The sequence below is a fragment of the Cheilinus undulatus genome, linkage group 5 (assembly GCF_018320785.1).
Source record: "Cheilinus undulatus linkage group 5, ASM1832078v1, whole genome shotgun sequence".
Taxonomy (NCBI): domain Eukaryota; kingdom Metazoa; phylum Chordata; class Actinopteri; order Labriformes; family Labridae; genus Cheilinus; species Cheilinus undulatus.
This window is the reverse complement of record NC_054869.1, coordinates 53330045-53354815: the sequence shown is the minus strand read 5'-3', so window position 1 is coordinate 53354815 and position 24771 is coordinate 53330045. Positions and strand designations below refer to the sequence as shown.

Below are 24771 nucleotides of genomic sequence, written 5' to 3'. Positions count from 1 at the left end.
AGTATCGTCTTTCCTACTGTTGATTGTTTTGGGTGTTGTAAATATCCCAAGCATAAACAGTCGGACTGAGGCCCCGTCCACATGGAGACCAAAACCATATATTGCTGTTTCTTTTTGAAAAAGTTTTCCATAAAGACTGGACCGTTTCAGGAAATATCCGTGTAACCATAGAACCTATGAAATACTGGAAATTCACCAAAAGAGACAAGAAGGCCACAGAAAGTTTTACTGAATTTGTATTTCATGTTATCAGATTTTCTGTCTGCTGTATGTTTTTATTCAAAGTCGTCCTAATAAATGCACCCACTCCAGGCTAGGAGAGTCCACAATGACAGGGTCTGCTACAGTTTTTGGGAAACTAAATATTGCAGAGAACACCCCAGCTGTCAAAATTTAGCCAAAAGTAGTGTCTTTGTGGCAAATCTAAAGGACCCTCTTCTTGTCACTCTCTTGGTTTTGAAATATTGACTTTGAAGGAGGAAATTCAGACTGTCCTTGGCGTGAGCCGTTGTTCAATGTCGACTGTTTCTTAGTGAAAATAAGAGCACAGCTGGACTTGAATCCCTCGTTGCTCACAGGTACTCTCCCCTCCAAAAGTACTGGAACAGTGATTCCTTTATTTCTGCTGTAGACTGAAAATGTTTGGGTTTGACATGAAAAGATAATTATGAGAGAAGAGATCAACATTTCAGCTTTTATTTACAGCTATTTACATCTGACACACAGCTGAGACGATAGCATTATTTGTAACACTGCATTTCAAGGTGAGCGATTGAAGTGAATACGACTTTCAGTAACTGCAAACGGTTCAGGCTTTCACTGCAGCCTGGTTTGGTTGTTTATTTTGGGGGTTACTACCTTCAGTCTCCTCTTTATCAGGTTAAATGCATGCTAAAGTTTGGAGGTTGACTTGGCCAATCTAAAACCTTCCACTTCTTGCCCCGGATGAACTCCTTTATTGTTTTGGCTGTGTGCATTGGGTCATTATGGCTGCATCTTTCCTTAAATTGCCAGAAAAAATGTAAAACTAAGTGTCTGTCTCAGAAGCCCAGAGGCATAAAGGACTGCCTGAGATATCAGAGGTCCTGTGTTTGATCCTTAGAGAGAGACCGAGAACAAAGGAAGGTGAAAACGTTCTTGGAAACCCTATCTACCGTCTGGCTCATTACCTGGCAGTCTGCAGGTTGTGTGACTGGTTCATATTCACTACTGCTGAGTTTGAAAGTCCAACATCCAAATAAAACACTGAAAGCTTTGGAGAAAGTTGAACAAGTCTCTGATCCTGTGGCTGAAGGTGATTGAAGACTGACTGGCAGTCCAAAGGTTCCTGGTTCAAACCTAATCCAGGTGGGGCTGGTTGATTTTGAAGTCCATTGTCCAAAGGAAGTAATGAAAACCTCAGACGTTCATCTGTAACTCTCTCTGTAGCCTAGAGGGATCCAGGACTGCCAGGGAGACTGCAGGGTCCAGGTTCAGATCTTAACACTTTGTCAGTTTTTTAACATTTGAGTCCAGAGAAAGAAAGGAGACTCTTTGGGGGCTTCTAGAGATGTCAGTCTCTGTGGCCAAGAGGAGGAGACGTCTGTCTGGGAGTCTGAAGGTTGCAGGTTCAAATCTTACTTTGGCTTGGTCAGATTTCAAGCTTTGACTCCAAAAAAAAGAGGAGAGACCCCCTGGAAGACCTTTCCAAGTGTCTGTTTCTGTAGTCTAGTGTGGTAAAGGATTGCTTTGGAGTCTGAAGGTTGCAGGTTCAAGTCTTACCATGGTTTGGTCAGTTTTCAAGATTTGAGTCTAAAGGGAGAATGTAAAAACCTTTGGAGGACTTCAGCAAGGGTCTTTCTCTGTGGCCTTGGGAGAGAGTGGGCTGCCTTGTAATCAGGAGGTTGGTGGTTCAAGTCTTCCCATAGCTTGGTGACAACTTGAGCTCAGAGTGAGAAGGGAAACCTCTGGAGTTCTTTGGGGAGAGGTTGTGAATTTTAAAGTCCTACATCCCAAATGAAGAGGATAAAAGCGCCAGGAAACGGCCACACTGAGTTCCGAACCTCAGCCTCTCCCGCCACAGGTGCTCGTGCCAGCTTTGGTGCTTGAGAGTGTGCTAAACCCACTGCGCCACCGGTACCTTTCACACTTCTCCTGGCACTTTTATCCTCTTCATTTGGGACATAGGACTTTAAAATTCACAACCTCCACCCCTAGACTTCCAGAGGTTTCCCTTCTCACTTTGAACTCAAGTTGTCACCAAGCCATGGGAAGACTTGAACCAGCAACCTCCTGGTTAACAGGCAGCCCACTCTCTCCCAAGGCCACAGAGAAAGACCCTTGCTGAAGTCCTCTAAAGGTTTTTATATTCTCCCTTTAGACTCAAATCTTGAAAACTGACCAAACCATGGTAAGACTTGAACCCACAACCTTCAGACTCCCAAGCAATCCTTTACCTCACTAGACTACAGAAACAGACACTTGCAGTGGTCTTCCAGAAGTTTCCTCTTCTTTATTTGGAGTCAAAGCTTGAAAATTGACAAAGCCATATTAAGATTTGAACCTGCGACCTTCAGACTCCCAGACAGACCTCTCTTCCTCTTGACCACAGAGACTGACATCGCTAGAAGCCCCAAAGATTCTTAGATAGTTGTCGCCAACTTTTGTCGCCTAACATTTGTGGTGTAAGATAGTTGTTGGTGAGATAGACACTTTCATACAAGTAACAAACAAACGAGTTCAAATGTTTATTTTATCAGAAACAGGCACACATGAAGTGTTTAGCTCTTACACAATAAAGCAGAAGCTTAAATAATGATGATAGTAACAAATTTAACACCTGACTATGCAAGAACACTGAGTCCTTAACAAGGTGGGGCGTGATATTAAACAAGGAAAAAAAGTCGTGTTTAAAAAAAGTTCAAGGCAGGAGATAAAAAGTCTGAGTAGATCAGTGAGGTCAGCTCCTGATGAAGCTTCAGCTTCTGTCCGTACAGAGATGGGAGCGTCATTGACCTTTGGTCAGCTGTTCATCAGGATCTGACCTTTCAAATTTCAAAAATTCAAACTCTAAAAACTTCAAAACTTTGAATAGAAGCACACCCAAAATGCTGCTGGGATTGAAGTTGCTCATGTCCGCCATCTCCTGGTGTAAAGTCAGCCCTATCTCCCAATAGCACAGAATCCTTTCAAAAATTCCTGGATCCAGACGGTGATCCGGATCAGTCCCAAAATCTAATCAGTTCTTCCTTATGCCGTTTCTGACATTTCTTGAAAATTTCATGAAAATCCGTCCGCAACTTTTTGAGTTATGTTGCTAACAATCCTACAAACGAACAAATGAACAAACGAACAAACCCACCTGATCACATGACCTCCTTGGCGGCGGTAATTAAGACATAAAAGAGCCACATGTGGCTCCAGAGCCACAGGTTGAGCCTCACTGTGATAGATCAACCTTCAACATGGATCCAACAGGGAAAAAAGACATTTACCACAGATAAATGTCTGAAGGTAATCTCAGAAGAATCCAATGATGAGGAGGTTTGAGGATTAGCAGTCAGCCCAAAGACCATTTTCTATGTGACGGTTCATCTTCCAACAGTGATGTAGTTCACTCTCTGTGGTTAATAAGCTGTTCAGAGGCAGTGGTAAACTAACAGTCCTCGATCAGTGCTGTTTATGAAAATCAAGGCTTTAATGGCGGGTAAATTTGACCCGTTGGCTGTTTTAGGTATGTAGAGATCCACGGCGGTTCTAGCGTTAAACTTTTCCCCGAAACACTCCAAAAACCAAGCCAAAATCTCTAGGGACTGTATTCATATCCAGGTAAATCAATCAGCGATTCCACTGATTTGTGTTTGTACAGGACTAAAAACATTACTGTTGGCTGTTAGGCATTTTACAGAGAGGGCAGGTCTAGACTGTTCTCTCTGACGTGAAGAACCAACTACGAGATTGACAGGCAGATCGGTGCAACAACAACCGTCCAAACCCTCATCTATTTGTCTTTTAATGTTCTGTTTTGTGTAAAGCACTGTGTTCTACATTTCACCGTATAAAAAGTGAGTACAAATAAACTTTGATTGATGATAATTGCTTTGTTTTGTGTGTGTTTGTGTGCTGCTGCCTGTCTTAGCCAGGACACTTTTAAATGAGATTTTTAATCTCTGTTAGTTTTTTCCTGGTTAAATAGATTAAAATAAATAAATAAATAAATCAGACTTTCACTGATTCAAACAGAGATGGAAGAACCTGCAGCCTTTATCGACCTCTGCTGGTGACAAGGAGAACTGCAACGACATGACCAACATTCACTTTAAAGCAAAGGCCAGATTTAGTCTCGACAGAGACTCAGGGGCCCGGACTTTCATAAATATGAGTGTATTAGTTTACGAATTTCCTTTCAAAACACACATTTTTAGGCGTAACCCTCTTCATTTGGCCATTTCGGCAACATTTTCTACCACTCTTAATGCGTTTTTAATCCCTTTAACACTTTTAAACCCTTTTTTTAAAAATCCCTTTTGCCCATTTTGTCACTCTTTAACCCCTTTCTGCAAATTTCCTGCCAGTTAATGCCCCTATGTGCCACTCTTTATCCCATTTTCAGTACTTTGCTAGGCTATTTTTGCCACTTTTAACACATTTTTTTGTCCCTTTATCCAACAATTACAGTTCTTTTGCATGTGTTATCCCCATTGTGCCACTCTTTTATCCATTTTTGCCACCTTTCATTTATTTTTGCCACTTTTATTCCTTTTTTTGAATACTTTTGGCCCCCTTTTTCCGCTTTTACCATTTTTGCCACAGTTTAAGCTCATTTCATCACTTTTCTTGTCAATCTGTGTCCCTTTGTGCCTCTACAGCCACTTTTGACACTTATCCATTTTTGCCACTCTCTAACCCTTTTCATGCTTAGTCTGGACATTTTTGCAACATTTCTGCCAGTCTCAACCCATTTTTTAAAAATTTACAAATAATGTTTGACAAAGAAATTTATGTAAATCAGATCAAATCATTCTAAAACTATTTCAATATTCATTGTTTTCACGGTGGATTTAACAGCTTTAGTCATTTAAAGCCAAGAGATACTCTGAAAACCACAGCGTCTCTTTTTCCTCCTTTTCTGACTTTAATGACCTTACATGGGGCCGGACAGGAAGCTTTAAGGGGCCTGATACGGCCCTCCAGCCGCCAGTTGATGATCAGTTCTTTAAAGCCATGTCAATCAATCGATCAATCAATCAATCAATCAATCAATGAAATTGCAGATAAAGCTGATTTTAGTGTTTAATCAAAGTTTCGATTTAGACCTTTTGTGTGCCATCTTGCAGTGACCAAAATAATCTACATCAGGATCAAAAGCTGAATGATTAAAGTTCCCAAACAAACAAACAAATAAAACAAATAGACAAACAAAGAAAAAACAATCAATCAAACAAACAAACAAATCCTTAAACAAACAAACAAAAACAAAAAAAAAACAACAAACCCTTGGACAAACAAACAAACAAATCCTTAAACAAACAAACAAATAAAACAAATAAACAAACAAAGAAAAACAATCAAACAAACAAACAAATCCTTAAACAAACAAACAAATAAAACAAATAAACAAACAAAGAAAAACAATCAAACAAACAAACAAATCCTTAAACAAAAAAACAAACAAATCCTTAGACAAACAAACAAACCAATCCTCAAACAAACAAACAAACAAACAAACAAACAAACAAATCCTTAAACAAATAAACAAACAAAAGCAAAGCAGTCACAGAAACATACTGGAGGAAGCACATTTTTTGTGTTTAGCAGCTTTAGTCGGTATTTGACATTGCAAGAAAAATAATAATGCATAAAAATCAGTGTTGTTGCTGATCGCTGACGTATCCCAGACTGAAATAATTCAACACAAAAATGTACTTTTCATTTAGTATATTGAAAATAATTATTTTTTCTGTTTTTTTTTTAAATCTTAAAACATGGTGGCATCATGACAAAACCTGGCATTCAAATAGTTAAACTCTTTAAAAATTAATGTACATTTCGTATGAATAATTTGGCCAGTTGCAGGTGAAAAATAGCTCAGTGAAGGCTGACTAAAATATTAAACTATATATTTTTTATAGCTTGCTTTGAAAATACATTTAGGGTCCTTCAGTGTGAGTAATATTAAAACAGGTCAACAGCACACGGTGAGAACTGAAATTTTCATAGGGCGGCTGATAATTTCTTCTTTTCTGAATTTTTTTATGCAGCAGGCCTCAGTCAGTTCACATCAACATTCCAAAGGTCAAAGGTCATAACAGAACAGAACTAAAGCAGAACATTTTCTGCCTGAGTCAGATCTAGACAAACGTTTCCTCCCCGTTTCTCTGCAGCGCCCTCTGTCGGCCGTTTCTTTCTGCAGAGCAGCGCCGCCAGCTTCTCTCTCAGGTTTCTGTTGGAGCCGGTGAGGAGGACCGCGGAGGCCACGCAGTAAAATGACAAGCAGAGGAAGAGCACGTCGGCGCTCAGCCCCGAGGCAAAGATGGCGTGGAAGTAGTAGAGCGAGATGGTGAGCAGCGTGGCGAGGTAAACCCAGACCAGAGCCACGGTCAGCCTGCAGACCAGCAGGTAGGACTCTGCAGAGCTGTTGTGCTTCCTCTGCAGGGTCCAGGTGTGTCTGCAGAGGAAGACGACCAGCCGCAGAGACGTGGGCAGCATGACGGTCGGTGGCAGCAGGGTGAGGTAGCAGATGAAGACCATGACATAGAGGTTGACGTTAATCCAGGCTGGAAAGAGAGGCTTCCTGATCAGACATCCTTCAGTCGTGTTTGGGAGCAGAGTCTGGTTCTGGAAGTGGAGGTAGAAGAAAGGCGTGAACATGACACAGGAGGTCAGTAAGGTCAAACACAGCGCGAAGGTCAGGATGGAGGAGATGTTCTTCTTCAGAGCCCTGAAGAGAGCTGAGGAGAAGCTTAAAACTCTCATGCAGTAGAAGACGCCCAGCCACGCCACGGACCAGAAGCTGACGGAGCTGCTGCTGAGCCAGACCACCACGACCACGCAGAAGAGGAAAGGTAAGTCCGACCCACAGAGCACGCCGGCCCAGAGGGATGCCACCAGGATGAAGGTGGAGATCTGCAGCAGGACGTTCCCCAGCGAGATGAAGCAGATGATGGTGGCCACCGTTTTCACACCTCCGGACCTCCACTGCTGCACCAGCATGACGCCCAGGTTGAAGACGTTGGCGAGCACGCCCAGGACCAGCAGGAGGGCGGTGCCGCACAGCTTCAGGTCAGCCGGTCTGAGCATGGTCGCGGAGTGAGGCGGATCCTGTTTCATTCCTCTGAAGCTCGGGGCAGAATGACTTCTCAGGGTCCTTACAGAGGAAATAAAAATACCCAGCATGCAAATCTGTTGACCCTGGGTCCTCTGTGAGTGCCGCTGCATAAGAAAACAGAGATTAGACGTACCGGGGTCAGTCGCCTCGCTGCTTTGTTCTCTAAAAGGATGGACTCAGACTCTTTAATGAACAATTAGACCCTCTCAGGTTGACCTGAGGTGACCTCTGTTTTCATGTTTGGTTCTGAGTCTGTCAGCAGAGATGATGATGTTATAGCATCCGCTCAGCTAAGGCTGTCAGCAGCTGTTTGTACTTTAATACCAACATCTATTTCATGAGAGGGGAGGAAACTATGTTTTTATGCAACTCTAACGAAAAATTTGTGATAACTGAAGATATTTACCTCTGCCAAGGAGGTTATGTGAGTGGGTGGGTTTGTTTGTTTGTTTGTTTGTTTGTTTGTCAGTTTGTTAGTTTGTTAGAAACATAACTCAAAAAGTCATGGACGGATTTTCATGAAATTTTCAGGAAAGGTCAGAAATGGCACAAGGAAGAACTGATTATATTTTGGGAGTGATCTGCATCACCGACTGTATCCAGGAATTTTTTTAAGGATTCTGTACTATTGGGAGATAGGGCTAATGGTGGAGTTCTGCGCTGTTACCACTCTACACCAGGAGATGGCGGACATGAGTAACTTCAATCCCAGCAGCATTTTTGGGTGTGTTTCTATTCAGAGTTTTGGAGTTTATAGAGTTTGAAAGCCAGTCGAGGAGACAAGTCGGAGCGTAACAGAGAGAAAGACAGTGACTTGTAGCGAGAATACTCACAATGCTGGGAGGAATAGAGGAATATTCACCCTCTGCCATGACTTCCAGTCGTCCGGTGAGACCATAGGTGCATCTATTGGCACCTGTAGCGAAGCCAATGGTTTGCCTCACCGTGTTTCCACCCCATCGGGGAGGGAGTAATTGGCGAATGGTGGGGGGCACATAGGGATGGATTCAGGAATTTTTTAAAGGATTCTTCACTATTGGAGAATCACCATTGGAATGGCAGTAGAGATTTGAAACTGTCGATAAGATTACACGCCCACTTCTGTTGCAAACAAGTTCCCCCTTTGGAGCAGCAAGACTTTCTAAATCTAGACCTGAATCAGTTAAAAAGCTGCAGTAGTGTTGTTAGCCTGTTAGTGTCATTTTCCATGATGTGTTAGGCTGATAACTAAGAGGCTGTTACCACTGAGCAGTCCGGTTCAGTTTGGGATGTCATGGTGCTCGATTATTTGCATTTTCATTATCAAAAGTTGGAAAGGGTCCCAAATACCTGACCCACATTGTCCCACATTTTTGGTACCCTTCTGTAGGGGTGCCAAGCTTACCTATCTGTCCCAAAACAGCAAAACTGCACTCACAGTAGAGGTTTGGACTGACGTCACTTTCAGTGTGACGGGACTGCCCAAAACCCGGCCGTCTGCTCCCCGAGGAGTCGACAAACAGACGAATGTCTGCTTAAATGAGGGGTATTTGGTTTTCCACAGGGATCCATACTGTTTCCTGGACTGTTTGCATTAATGCGTGGTCATAGATTGGATTTCCTGACATTTGTGAGATTTTTAAGCACCGCCTTTATTTTCTTTAAAGGGCTCTTGGTGCAGGTGTCCCTGCACGAGTCCAACATGGTCTTTCTGAGGTCCAGGATCAATACTCAGACTCTTAAGACTCTTTAGAGCAGTGTTACTCAACTCTGCTCAAACAAAGAGCCAAATTGTTGAGAGATACCTTTGTAAGAGCCACAATGTAAGTGGTGAAAACTGGCAAAAATGGGTAAAAGTGGCAACAAAAATAAGTAAAAGGTGGGAAAAATAGTCAATAGTGGCAGAAATGGGTGAAAGGGGGCAAAAAAATGAGTGAAAAGTGACTAAAATGGGTAAAAAGAAAAGAGCTGGCTCTGTGGTTGGAATCAAGCTGAACTCGTTGGAGGATGAGGTGGAAAGATGCACAGTGAAGAAGGTGGAGGCAATTCTGGGGAACATGGATCATCCACTTCATATCTCCCTAAATGACCAAAGAAACAAAACTGGTGGACGGCTCCTCTCTCTTCGCTGCAGGACAGAACGATATAGATCTTTCATACCATCAGCAATAAGACTGTATAATTCTACCATAAACGGATGAGACTCCAGACAAATGAATTTCCCTTCAGGGATAAATAGTTATTGTATTGTATTGTATGTACTGTATTGTAAAAAGCAGCAAACAGTGGAGAAAGAAAAACTACATTTCCCATAACACCTTGCCGTTGCCCAGCGCGACTCGACGCGAGGGGCACTACAAAGGAACACAGTTGAAAACAATGCAACGCCTCCTCTGAGGTAATTTTAAAACGCTTTACAGTACAGACTTGTGCTTTTATGCATTTTGCATAACTTTTCAAAATATCATAACAATGCTGCGTTTTAAACGCTGGGACAACTTTTCGAAGCTAGTTTGCTCCATCAACACACCTGTCTCTCTCGGCTCCAAATGCAGACTGAGAGAGAACCTCTAATGCGCATGTACCACAACACGGCAGGAGGTGTTCACTGACCAAAATGCTCAACATGTTCTCAGGAAAATAAAGGCTCATAAAATATTACTCCTTTGTTAATACTGGAAACAGTCTCACAACAATGTTATGATTGACCTAACATAATCATTGAGTTTTAAATAAAATTATAAAAGTATGATAAGTCTGTATGCCCCCTCCCCTCACTGTCAGCAACTGGAACATACCGACTCACTTATTGAACAGGGGCTTAAAGTTAGCTGGAATACCAAACACACTATTACAGAACCACAGGTTGAGTATCACTGCTTCAGTCAGCGTTGACTCCAGGATGGAGGCGATGGATGAGGGGAACAGTCAGTGGTTGTATCTCACCACTAGATGGTGCTAGAGTGTTTTTAACATCCTGCTCCCTGATGTTGGTCTGAGCTACAGGATTCGTTTCTACTTTTAAACTGTTCCAGGCTTTAAACGATATAATCTCTGTTTTAATGATCAAAGCTACAGAGGCTTTAACAGAAATGACACCTTTTATTTTATTTTTACATAAAGAGAGAGAGGATTTCTGAGTTTCATAAATATGCTGGTGAGCAGGAGTCTGCCAGCAGATTTTGGTAACCTAGAAGACAATGTTCCCACTTTTGAGAGCTGCCCATGACCTTTTTCAGGACCAGGCTGTGTTCTGGACTTTCCTGTCGAAGCTGTAAAATTATTGGGTCTTCTGTTAAAGTATGTGAGCATTTACAGAAGTAAAATAAAGCTTATTCACAGATCCATCTCAGAGAATTTAGAAGAGTGTGATTCAAGGTTAAACTTTGATGTCATATTCTTGAGGACCCAGAGGAGGCACCAGTAACTCAGCAAAGATCCAGAGACTGTTAGAGCTTCACCACAGCTGGGACCAGACTCCAACCCCCGATCCAGCTCCTCTGGATTCACTCCCTTCCCTGCATCCTGTTTAGTTTATATAACTCATGATAACCTCAGTGTGAATAAGAGCCCGGAACATTCTGCAGCTGTTTCCTGAAGTAACCCCAGAACTGGATCTGACCTCTGCAGACATCTGAACAACGAGAGAGAGGGAGAGAGAGAGAGAGAGAGAGAGAGAGAGATCGGGAGAGAGAGAGAGAGCGGGAGAGAGAGAGAGAGAGAGAGGGAGAGAGACAGAGAGAGAGAGAGAGACAGAGAGAGAGAGAGAGAGAGAGAGGCAGAGAGAGAGAGAGAGAGGGAGAGAGACAGAGAGAGAGAGAGAGACAGAGAGAGAGAGAGAGAGACAGAGAGAGAGAGAGAGAGAGAGGCAGAGAGAGAGAGAGAGGAGCATGCTGTCAATGGTCTGCTGTCACCAAATCTGACAGAAAAACTGAAGAATTTAAGAAATCACCATTTGGTGAAATAAGCCTCATGCTCTCTACACCAACCTGTCACATCTATGCTGGCTGATGTTTCGTCCCTCTAGGTGGAAAAAAATTCAAGAAGCTTGATTGTGTTAAATGACAGAGTGACACCAAATGAGTCCTCCATTTAGACTGGTGTGTGCCTGTGACAGGGCCACCCATAGGACTGGAAGGCCCCCCACAAAACCAAGTGAATGGACCCTGATACACCCAGAGAATGGACCCTGATAAACCAAGATAATGGACCCTGATGAACCCAGAAAATGGACCCCTGATACACCCAGAGAATGGACCCTGATAAACCCAGAGAATGGACCCCTGATAAACCCAGAGAATGGACCTGATGAACCCAGAAAATGGACCCCTGATACACCCAGAGAATGGACCCCTGATACACCCAGAGAATGGACCCTGATAAACCCAGAGAATGGACCCCAATAAACCCAGAGAATGGCCCCTGATAAACCCAGAGAATGGACCCTGATGAACCCAGAAAATGGACCCCTGATACACCCAGAGAATGGACCCTGATAAACCCAGAGAATGGCCCCTGATAAACCCAGAGAATGGACCCTGATAAACCCAGAGAATGGACCCTGATACACCCAGAGAGTGGACCCTGATAAACCCAGAGAATGGTCCCTGATAAACCCAGAAAATGGACCCCTGATAAACCCAGAGAATGGCCCCTGATAAACCCAGAGAATGGGCCCTGATACACCCAGAGAATGGACCCTGATACACCCAGAGAATGGCCCCTGATAAACCCAGAGAATGGACCCTGATAAACCCAGAGAATGGACCCCTGATAAACCCAGAGAATGGACCCTGATAAACCCAGAGAATGGACCCCTGATAAACCCAGAGAATGTACCCTGATACACCCAGAGAATGGACCCTGATGAACCCAGAGAATGGCCCCTGATAAATCCAGAGAATGGACCCTGATACACCCAGAGAATGGACCCTGATGAACCCAGAGAATGGCCCTGTTATACCCAGAGAATGGCCCCTGATAAATCCAGAGAATGGCCCCTGTTAGACCCAGAGAATGGCCCCTGATAAACCCAGAGAATGTACCCTGACACACCCAGAGAATGGACCCTGATGAACCCAGAGAATGGCCCCTGATAAATCCAGAGAATGGACCCTGATACACCCAGAGAATGGACCCTGATGAACCCAGAGAATGGCCCTGGTATACCCAGAGAGTGGACCCTGATAAATCCAGAGAATGGACCCTGATACACCCAGAGAATGGACCCTGATGAACCCAGAGAATGGCCCTGTTATACCCAGAGAATGGCCCCTGATAAATCCAGAGAATGGACCCAGAAAAACCCAGAGAATGGTCCCTGATAAATTCAGAGAATGGACCCAGATAAACCCAGAGAATGGACCCTGATACACCCAGAGAATGGACCCTGATAAACCCAGAGAATGGACCCAGATAAACCCAGAGAATGGACCCTGATAAACCCAGAGAATGGAACCTGATAAACCGAGAGAATGGACCCTGATGAACGCAGAGAATGGACCCTGATAAACCCAGAGAATGGACCCTGATGAACCCAGAGAATGGCCCCTGATAAACCCAGAGAATGGATCCTGATGAACCCAGAGAATGGATCCTGATAAACCCAGAGAATGGACCCTGTTAGACCCAGAGAATGGCCCCTGATAAACCCAGAATGGACCCCTGATACACCCAGAGAATGGACCCTGATAAACCCAGAGAATGGCCCCTGATAATCCCAGAGAATGGCCCTTGATAAACCCAGAGAATGGACCCTGATAAACCCAGAGAATGGACCCTGATGAACCCAGAGAATGGACCCTGATACACCAGAGAATGGACCCTGATACACCAGAGAATGGACCCTGATACACCAGAGAATGGACCCTGATACACCAGAGAATGGACCCTGATACACCAGAGAATGGACCCTGATACACCTATAGAATGGACCCTGATACACCTATAGAATGGACCCTGATACACCAGAGAATGGACCCTGATACACCAGAGAATGGACCCTGATACACCTATAGAATGGACCCTGATACACCAGAGAATGGACCCTGATACACCAGAGAATGGACCCTGATAGACCCAGAGTCTGGACCCTGATAAACCCAGAGACTGGACCCTGATAAACCCAGAGAATGGACCCTGATAAACCCAGAGAATGGACCCTGATAAACCCAGAGAATGGACCCTGATAAACCCAGAGAATGGACCCTGATAAACCCAGAGAATGGACCCTGATAAACCAGAGAATGGCCCCTGATAAACCCAGAGAATGGACCCTGATAAACCCAGAGAATGGACCCTGATAACCCAGAGAATGGACCCTGATAAACCCAGAGAATGGACCCTGATAAACCCAGAGAATGGACCCTGATAAACCCAGAGAATGGACCCTGATAAACCCAGAGAATGGACCCTGATAAACCCAGAGAATGGCCCCTGATAGACCCAGAGAATGGACCCTGATAAACCCAGAGAATGGACCCTGATAAACCCAGAGAATGGACCCTGATAAACCCAGAGAATGGACCCTGATAAACCCAGAGAATGGACCCTGATACACCCAGAGAATGGACCCTGATAAACCCAGAGAATGGACCCTGATAAACCCAGAGAATGGACCCTGATAAACCCAGAGAATGGACCCTGATAAACCCAGAGAATGGACCCTGATAGACCCAGAGAATGGACCCTGATAAACCCAGAGAATGGCCCTGATAAACCCAGAGAATGGACCCTGATAAACCCAGAGAATGGACCCTGATAAACCCAGAGAATGGACCCTGATAAACCCAGAGAATGGACCCTGATAAACCCAGAGAATGGACCCTGTTAAACCCAGAGAATGGCCCCTGATAAACCCAGAGAATGGCCCCTGATAATCCCAGAGAATGGCCCTGATAAACCCAGAGAATGGACCCTTTTAGACCCAGAGAATGGACCCTGATAAACCCAGAGAATGGACCCTGATGAACCCAGAGAATGGCCCTGATAAACCCAGAGAATGGACCCTGATAAACCCAGAGAATGGCCCTGATAAACCCAGAGAATGGACCCTGATAAACCCAGAGAATGGCCCTGATAAACCCAGAGAATGGACCCTGATAAACCCAGAGAATGGACCCTGATAAACCCAGAGAATGGCCCTGATAAACCCAGAGAATGGACCCTGATAAACCCAGAGAATGGACCCTGATAAACCCAGAGAATGGACCCTGATAACCCAGAGAATGGACCCTGATAAACCCAGAGAATGGACCCTGATAAACCCAGAGAATGGACCCTGATAAACCCAGAGAATGGACCCTGATAAACCCAGAGAATGGACCCTGATAAACCAGAGTAATGACCCTGATAAACCCAGAGAATGGACCCTGTTAAACCCAGAGAATGGACCCTGATAAACCCAGAGAATGGACCCTGATAAACCCAAAGACTGGACCCTGATAAACCCAGAGAATGGACCCTGATAAACCCAGAGAATGGACCCTGATAAACCCAGAGAATGGACCCTGATAGACCCAGAGAATGGACCCTGATAAACCCAGAGAATGGACCCTGATAAACCCAGAGAGTGGACCCTGATAAACCCAGAGAATGGACCCTGATAAACCCAGAGAATGGCCCCTGATAAACCCAGAGAATGGACCCTGATACACCCAGAGAATGGCCCCTGATAAACCCAGAGACTGGCCCCTGATAAACCCAGAGAATGGACCCTGATAAACCCAGAGAATGGACCCTGATAAACCCAGAGAATGGACCCTGATAAACCCAGAGACTGGACCCTGATAAACCCAGAGAATGGACCCTGATAAACCCAGAGAATGGACCCTGATAAACCCAGAGAATGGACCCTGATAAACCCAGAGACTGGACCCTGATAAACCCAGAGAATGGACCCTGATAAACCCAGAGAATGGGCCCTGATAAACCCAGAGAATGGACCCTGATAAACCCAGAGAATGGACCCTGATAAACCCAGAGAATGGACCCTGATAAACCCAGAGAATGGACCCTGATAAACCCAGAGAATGGACCCTGATAAACCCAGAGAATGGACCCTGATAAACCCAGAGAATGGACCCTGATAAACCCAGAGAATGGACCCAGATAAACCCAGAGAATGGACCCTGATAAACCCAGAGAATGGACCCTGATAAACCCAGAGAATGGCCCTGATAAACCCAGAGAATGGACCCTTTTAGACCCAGAGAATGGACCCTGATAAACCCAGAGAATGGCCCTGATGAACCCAGAGAGTGGACCCAGAAAAACCCAGAGAATGGCCCCCTGATAAACCCAGAGAATGGCCCTGATAAACCCAGAGAATGGACCCTTTTAGACCCAGAGAATGGACCCTGATAAACCCAGAGAATGGACCCTGATGAACCCAGAGAATGGCCCTGATAAACCCAGAGAATGGACCCTGATAAACCCAGAGAATGGCCCTGATAAACCCAGAGAATGGACCCTGATAAACCCAGAGAATGGCCCTGATAAACCCAGAGAATGGCCCCCTGATAAACCCAGAGAGTGGCCCCTGATAGACCCAGAGAATGGACCCTGATAAACCCAGAGAATGGCCCCCTGATAAACCCAGAGAGTGGCCCTTGATAAACCCAGAGAATGGACCCTGATAAACCCAGAGAATGGCCCTGATAAACCCAGAGAATGGACCCTGATAAACCCAGAGAATGGCCCTGATAAACCCAGAGAATGGCCCTGATAAACCCAGAGAATGGACCCTTTTAGACCCAGAGAATGGACCCTGATAAACCCAGAGAATGGACCCTGATAAACCCAGAGAATGGCCCTGATAAACCCAGAGAGTGGCCCCTGATAAACCCAGAGAATGGACCCTGATAAACCCAGAGAATTGGCCCTGATAAACCCAGAGAATGGATCCTGATGAACCCAGAGAATGGACCCAGATAAACCCAGAGAATGGCCCCTGATAAACCCAGAATGGACCCCTGATACACCCAGAGAATGGACCCTGATAAACCCAGAGAATGGCCCCTGATAATCCCAGAGAATGGCCCTTGATAAACCCAGAGAATGGACCCTGTTAGACCCAGAGAATGGCCCCTGATAAACCCAGAGAATGGCCCCTGATAATCCCAGAGAATGGACCCAGATAAACCAGAGAATGGACCCTGATACACCCAGAGAATGGACCCTGATAAACCCAGAGAATGGCCCCTGATAAACCCAGAGAATGGCCCCCTGATAAACCCAGAGAGCGGCCCCTGATGAACCCAGAGAATGGACCCTGATAAACCCAGAGAATGGCCCTGATAAACCCAGAGAATGGACCCTGATAAACCCAGAGAATGGCCCTGATGAACCCAGAGAGTGGACCCAGAAAAACCCAGAGAATGGCCCCCTGATAAACCCAGAGAATGGCCCCTGATAAACCCAGAGAATGGCCCTGATAAACCCAGAGAATGGCCCCCTGATAAACCCAGAGAGTGGCCCCTGATAAACCCTGAGAATGGACCCCTGATAAACCCAGAGAGTGGACCCTGATTAACCCAGAGAATGGACCCTGATAAACCCAGAGACTGGCCCCTGATAAACCCAGAGAATGGACCCTGATAAACCCAGAGAATGGACCCTGATAAACCCAGAGACTGGCCCCTGATAAACCCAGAGAATGGACCCTGATGAACCCAGAGAATGGCCCTGATAAACCCAGAGAATGGACCCTGATAAACCCAGAGAATGGCCCTGATAAACCCAGAGAATGGACCCTGATAAACCCAGAGAATGGCCCTGATAAACCCAGAGAATGGCCCCCTGATAAACCCAGAGAGTGGCCCCTGATAGACCCAGAGAATGGCCCCCTGATAAACCCAGAGAGTGGCCCCCTGATAAACCCAGAGAGTGGCCCTTGATAAACCCAGAGAATGGACCCTGATAAACCCAGAGAATGGCCCTGATAAACCCAGAGAATGGACCCTGATAAACCCAGAGAATGGCCCTGATAAACCCAGAGAATGGACCCTTTTAGACCCAGAGAATGGACCCTGATAAACCCAGAGAATGGCCCTGATAAACCCAGAGAATGGACCCTGATAAACCCAGAGAATGGCCCTGATAAACCCAGAGAATGGACCCTTTTAGACCCAGAGAATGGACCGTGATAAACCCAGAGAATGGACCCTGATAAACCCAGAGAATGGCCCTGATAAACCCAGAGAGTGGCCCCTGATAAACCCAGAGAATGGACCCTGATAAACCCAGAGAATTGGCCCTGATAAACCCAGAGAATGGCCCTGATAAACCCAGAGAATGGCCCTGATAAACCCAGAGAATGGACCCTTTTAGACCCAGAGAACGAACCTCTCCACGTGTGATTTATGCTATCAGTCATGTGTGTCGGGTCAGTAGCATTGGTGCTAACATCCTGGCTAACAGTTGCTTCATTTTGGAGCTGAGGAGAGACAAACTGTTGTTGAGTTCTGAAGATGAAATTATCTACTTATGCCTCTTTTAGACCCGTTTCACCAACCACCATCCATTTTGCCACTTTTATCCCATTCTTTCACTTTTTCACCCAATTTTAACCAGTTTTTGCCTTTTATTGCCCATTTCTGCCCCTTATGCCTCTCAAATTGATTTTTGCCATTATTTTACCAGCTTTTGACAAGTTCTCACCACTTTTTTGCTGTTTTTTTCCTGTCATGATCAGCATTGGAGGCTTTAATTGTGACAGACTTGGCAGGAATAAACTGTCTATCAGTGGATACTTTACTAAACTTAAGCACCGCGGCGCTAACAGACAGGAGGGATTAAACGGTTTCTGCTTTGAGAGAGACAAAGCCACAGTCTGCTTCTTTTACTCATCCAGGACTAAAGACAGGGAAGTATGGATTAAATCACACCTTCAGCAGGAAGATGTTTGTTCCTGCTGCATCAGGTTCAAGTACAAAAATAGAGAAGCACTTCAGCAATTAGCCTGACCCTTGACCTTACGTTGACCTATGATTTTATTGATTAAGCTAATAAATTAATTGTGCTGCTAATTTAGTTAATCAATTATACCACTAATTAAGTAAATGAATAATAATTAAGTCAATAAATGGTTTTACTAAATCAATCAATAAATCAATAATGCTGGTAATTAAATTTAAGATATTGATGTTTACTAATTACATAAATAATGTTATTGAATAAGTAGACAGTAAATGATATTAAAAATGAGACAAACTTTGAAGCTTTACCCTTCAGGCTGAACACAGAGTGAATGAAACTTACCTGGAGCTGAAGCAGCTGTCCGCCTCTGAGTTAGATTTAGAATAAATGTAAAAATGTCACCAGTGATCCGCTTAATGACAGTAAACAGGACTTATGGTCATTATCCGGAGGGTCAACACCCTTCCCTGGCTCCTCCAGACTCCCAGAGGAAGACCACAGAGGAAGGCAGAGATAAGGCCACTGACAGGAGGTCAGCAGAGGGAAGAGAGACGGACAGCCTCCCGGTCTTAACCCAGAGGAGCTGTGGTGCTGAGTTCAAGGCTGGCTCTGTCAAACACCTGGAGTCCTGCCACCTGGCTCCTCCTCTCTAACTTCCTCTGAAGAGAAACAGGTGTCTGCATCATGCAGTTATCTGGAGCTTCACTCCGGCTCTGGGGGTCTTTACCAAAGACTTCACTAGCTCTGTGTTAGCGTGCTACCTTTGCAGATGTTTGGAAAGATTTGCAGCAGAGTTCACCGCAGACGAACAATTGTTTCTGACCCAGGGACAGTTTACTCTTCAATGCTACTGCAACAAAGGCAAACCAGTGCTCACATCTCCATGCTTCTGAAGACGGACTTATCTGTACTTCCTGGTTTCCCTCTCACTCCTCCATAGACTCGGGCTGACGTTTCATTCTCCCTAATCAGTCATCCCATTAAAAGGGACGCTTCATTTGATTTCTTTGTGCTTCTGCTTTACACGGAGTTGGAGGATTTACACAACCTCCTGTATGACAGTATTATCCAATAATAACTGTAATGTGATTACGAAGTTAGCAGCAGTAACGTGTTACACTGCTGTTACTGTTACAGATGAATGCCATTACAGTGGTGTGTAACTATGTAGTCAGGGTCCCGGCAGAGTCAGCTGGACCCTGATAGACCCAGAAAATGGCCCCTGATAAACCCAGAGAATGGCCCCTGATAAACCCAGAAAATGGCCCATGATAAACCCAGACAATGGCCCCTGATAAACCCAGAGAATGGCCCCTGATAAACCCAGAGAATGGCCCCTGATAAATCCAGAGAATGGCCCCTGATAAACCCAGAGAATGGCCCCTGATAAACCCAGAGAATGGCCCCTGATAAACCCAGACAGTGGCCCCTGAAAAACCCAGAGAATGGACCCTGATAAACCCAGAGACTGGCCCCTGATAAACCCAGAGAATGGACCCTGATAAACCCAGAGAATGGCCCCTGATAAACCCAGAAAGTGGCCCCCTGATAAACCCAGACAATGGCCCCTGATGAACTCAGAGGGTGGCCCCTGATAAACCGAGAGAGTGGCCCCTGATAAACCCAGAGAATGGCCCCTGATAAACCCAGAGAATGGCCCCTGATAAACCCAGAGAATGGCCCCTGATAAACCCAGAGAATGGACCCTGATAAACCCAGAGAGTGGCCCCTGATGAACCCAGACAATGGCCCCTGATGAACCCAGAGAGTGGCCCCTGATAAACCCAGAGAGTGGCCCCTGATAAACCCAGAGAGTGGCCCCTGATGAACCCAGAGAATGGCCCCTGATGAACCCAGAGAGTGGCCCCTGATAAACCCAGAGAGTGGCCCCTGATAAACCCAGAGAGTGGCCCCTGATGAACCCAGAAAATGGACCCTGATGAACCCAGAGAATGGACCCTGATAAACCCAGAGAGTGGCCCCTGATAAACCCAGAGAATGGACCCTGATAAACCCAGAGAGTGGCCCCCGATAAACCCAGAGAATGGCCCCTGATAAACCCAGAGAGTGGCCCCCGATAAACCCAGAGAATGGACCCTGATAAACCCAGAGAGTGGCCCCCGATAAACCCAGAGAATGGCCCCTGATAAACCCAGAGAGTGGCCCCTGATGAACCCAGAGAATGGACCCTGATGAACCCAGAGAATGCACCCTGATAAACCCAGAGAATGGACCCTGATAAACTCAGAGAATGGACCCTGAAAAACCCAGACAGTGGCCCCTGATAAACTCAGAGAATGGACCCTGATAAACCCAGAGAATGGACCCTGATAAACTCAGAGAATGGCCCCATGATACACCCAGAGAATGGCCCCTGATAAACTCACAGAATGGACCCTGATAAACCCAGAGAGTGGCCCCTGATAGACCCAGAAAATGGACCCTGATTAACCCAGAGAATGGCCCCTGATAAACCCAGACAATGGCCCCCTGATGAACCCAGAGAATGGCCCCTGATAAACCCAGAGAATGGCCCCCTGATGAACCCTATCAGGGGGGTCCTCCCATGTGATTTCTTGATGACTTCATTGTGCGTTTATGGGCCTTCTTTGTTGCATCTCTATGTCACTTTTTACCCAATTTTCTGGAAATTTTTGCCTCCTATTTTATCCCAGTTTCACCCATTTTATTCAGTTTTCACTTTCTTTGATTTTTTTCAATTTTTTCTGAGACTTTTTTTTTTACCCTTGTGCCACCCTTTTCACTAAAATGCTCATTTTTGCACTTCTCTTCCTCTTTCTAACCACTTCTGGAATGTTTTTGCCATGTTTAGTCATCTTTTGACCAAATCTCTCCATGCTCTGGCTCCCCAGTACCTTTCTGATCTCCTCCATACATACACACCATCCCGCAACCTTCGATCTTCAGACACCGGCCTACTTTCCATGCCCAAAACCAAACTCTGAACCTATGGAGACAGAGCCTTCAGTCCTGCAGCTCCCACCCTCTGGAACACTCTTCCTGCAGACATTCATAGCGCTCCATCTCCATCATTTTGTGTTGCTTTGATAAGAGTTATTATCATTCAGGGTAAGAATAAAACATGATTTCTCTAACCCCTGAAATCTCTCCCCTTTAAACTCCCTCATTTCAACTTGAGTGGGCGTGGTTCATGTTTTACTCCAGCAGAATATCATCTGTGTTTTTACTCCGACTCTGGCGGTGGCTGCTAATAAACACACTCAAAATGTGACCATTTTTGAGTAAAATAGTTTAACTCCCAGATTTCCCTGCAGGCTGTCAGTACTAGGACAGCTGCTGCAGAGCACCTGCTGTGAGTTTTAACTCATCTCGTCATGAATCCTTGATCTGAACTGGACTGAAAGCATCCCATAGAAGCTCTCAGTGTGGAAGCCCTGACTGGGCTGATGGGAGCGGATCCTGATGTTATGGTTAAAAATGTGACCATTTTCAGTGGTGACTTAAGACCAAAGAGAGATCCTGAAAACAGGTTTTTATGAATGTTTCTGTGACGTCTCCTTTAAATACATGCCTGATGAGCATATTTGACATTTGAATGAATAAACTGAACATGGAATCAGGCACATGCATTTAGATCCCAGCAGGAAAGTTAAAAACTAAATGAAGAGGCTGATTCCCTCGTGTCTGAAAGGGTTAAAGATGTTCATGATGTGATCATGATTGAACTGCTCTGATGGCTGCCGTCAGATCGTTCTATGACAGCTCACAACTGACTGGCGCACATACAGCCGCGAAAATCTCTGCAGTGTTTACAGAATGTTGGAGCAGGCTGAGGTCAAAGGTCAGACTAGTCAACCAGGACGACCTGAACACAGGGAGAGCTTTGAAGTGTCGTCTCTGTTTAAGAGGAGCAGAGGAGAGGGGAGGATAACAGGCTCTGTAGGAGAGGACAGCAAACACTCAGAGAGAGCTGGACCTGGACCTGGTCTCTCCTCGGTGCAGATCTATCTTCATGTTCGCCTGAGAGGCTGGGATCCCCTTTGAGTTCAAGCTCAGGCTCCTATCCCAGATGATCTATTCTTAAATGTTAAAATGTCTCAGTTTAACATCCGATATGTTGTTTCTGTTCTATTGTGAATCAAATCTGGATTTATCAGATTTAACTATCATTGACTTCTTTTTTTATTTTTATTTTTTTCAGCATCGCTCCTTTGATGGAAACCTTGGCTGGGTTATAAAATGATGACCAGTCAGGCCAGCTGATTTAGGTTACAGGGCTTGATCGTAGTCGACATTACAAAGTGGGAATGGTAGGCGGGGCCGCCTCCGTCTTATTGATTGCATACTGAACAGATTTTGTGTTTCAGTCTTAAGACTGAGTGGTGAAACATTAAACCCCATCCGTTCTTTTCTCACTCACCTGTGTATCTTTCTGCTTTGGTGGTTGTTGATTATTTTATAATGGCTTCTGCAGCATTCTGGGATATTTTGATTATTTTTATCTCAGTCTTTTGCTTTATTGTTTCCAAGAGAAATGCTTTGTCCTAGCTTTTAAAGGAAATCAATTCCTGTAGTAAAGCTGTGTTCATTGAAGCTAACAGAGCCGCCCTACAATCCTTCACAGCGGAAGCCGAGCTCCTCAGGCTGTAGCGCTGTCTCAGTTGCACTTGACTGAATAATTCAGGGAAGCCGCTGACTGGCATCACTACCAGCTGAATGCAACACGGTGCTTCTGGTGCTACGAACACTTGTTTTCTGAGCACCACATTAGTGTTAACTGTACTATTTTTTGCACTTGGAATATAGGGCTGGGTAATATATTGCATTTTAAGAGACAGATATTTTTTCAAACAGATACAGTGTAAGACAATATTGTCAGTGCAGTCCTTATTTATGGGAAAGTAGAGCAGACTGCAGACATTGCTTCAACTTTCCTACCTACCTACTCAGTTAAAGAGGCTAACATCCTGCTGTAAAATTATATTATAGGGATTTACAAAATTATTGTCCAGATATCAGTATCGGCAGATATCAAAATTTTTGTTGATATTTTTTTGCCGTGCATATCAGCATATATCAACTGTAATATTTGTCCATATATCCTAATAAATTAGTGGAGTTTTAGGCTGAACCAACAGACCTATGTAACTTAAGATCTTTTTCTTTATTCATTCTCATTCTTTAAACTTTAACCCCTTAAAGCCTGTTGTATCATATTTGATACATACTTTTATGATACCGCTATCTAATCAATATGATCATAAATTACTAAAAAAACTTCTGAATACTATCTGACAAATGATAAAAATGCCCTCAAGTGGATTATCAGTTACCAAAAACACCTAATTTATCAAATGAGATACAAATAATATATATGTTAAATTTTATGGAAATTTGGATTTTTTGGGATTTTATTAGAAAGTGAAATAAACATTTCAGCTTCAAAAAATGACAATTTTCTGGCTATATTCAGGCTTTGTGGGTTAATGGGTGTTTTGGAAAAAAAAAGTTTGTTTATTTTTTCAACCTCAAACCTAAAATTCTGTTAAAAGGACGGAATTTTTAGCTATGTAAAACATATTTATATATCGGTATTGGCTAAAATGAATCTATAAATATCGGCATATCGGATATCGGCAGAAATCCAATACCATGCATCCCTATTATATTAGGAACAGTATCTGCACGTTTTATGAAAACGAGTACTTTGGCTCAGAATAGGTATCTGCTGCATTTCAACACCAACATCCTCCAATGTGTATGCACATGCAAACATAGCAGAAGATCCACATCATTTAGCCCTAGTCCCTCTTACCGAGAGGATCACGTCAGCGCCTTCATTCCCGGCTGTTTTGACGGGAGCCTGTCTCTGAGCCAGTTTGCTCTTACCTGCAGCCAGGTTGATGAGCTTGAACTTAAAGGGGATCTGCATGGAGGAGAGACCGGGTCCAAGTCCAGGTCCAAGGTTTCTGGTTTGTTCCATCCTTCTGAGTGTTTCATTGACTTTTGCTTGTGTTTACATTTTTCACGGCGACCCAACTTCTTTTGGAATTCAGTTTTTATATTATCAGTTTCATATTTCATCCTTTATATCTTTAACTATTATACCGTATCCCAGTGAGACTCAACATGTGGCTCTTTTAAGTCTTCATTTTAATTATTATTCCCCCAGAAAACCTTTAAAAAAAGGGAAAAATTTTTGCCTTTTCCACCATTTTCTGCCAATTTTTACCCATTAAAGCTATTTTTTGCCATTAAATACCCTTTTTTCTATCTTTTTCTCCATTTTGGGGGCAATTTCCTACTCGTTTTTGCCTCTTTTATCCCATTTTTGCCCATTTAAGCTACCTTTTGCGGTTAAATACCACTTTTTCTTACCTTTTTGCCCATTTTTGCCCATTTAAGCTATCTTTTGGCATTAAATGCCACTTATTTCCTATTTATTGCCCATTTTTGCCACTCTTGACTGCTTTTTACCATTTTTAGTCACTTTTCACTCATTTTTTTTGCCACATTTTGCCCATTTTGGACCTTATTTGCCACCTGTAACTCATTTTATTGTCACTTCTCACCCATTTTTGCTATTT

General features: G+C 44.3%; 1 protein-coding gene across 1 annotated transcript; it reads right to left on the bottom strand.

Moving 5' to 3' along the window:
• Positions 1-6297: 6297 nt before the first annotated feature.
• On the bottom strand, positions 6298-7278 carry LOC121509796 (taste receptor type 2 member 40). Its single transcript, XM_041787458.1, has one exon. The coding sequence runs from the start codon at positions 7276-7278 to the stop codon at positions 6298-6300; it is 981 nt and encodes a 326-aa protein (XP_041643392.1).
• Positions 7279-24771: the final 17493 nt, after the last annotated feature.

Excerpts from the sequence above, each read along its gene's own strand:
- LOC121509796 (XM_041787458.1), bottom strand. The coding sequence starts at position 7,278 with ATGCTCAGACCGGCTGACCTGAAGCTGTGCGGCACCGCCCTCCTGCTG.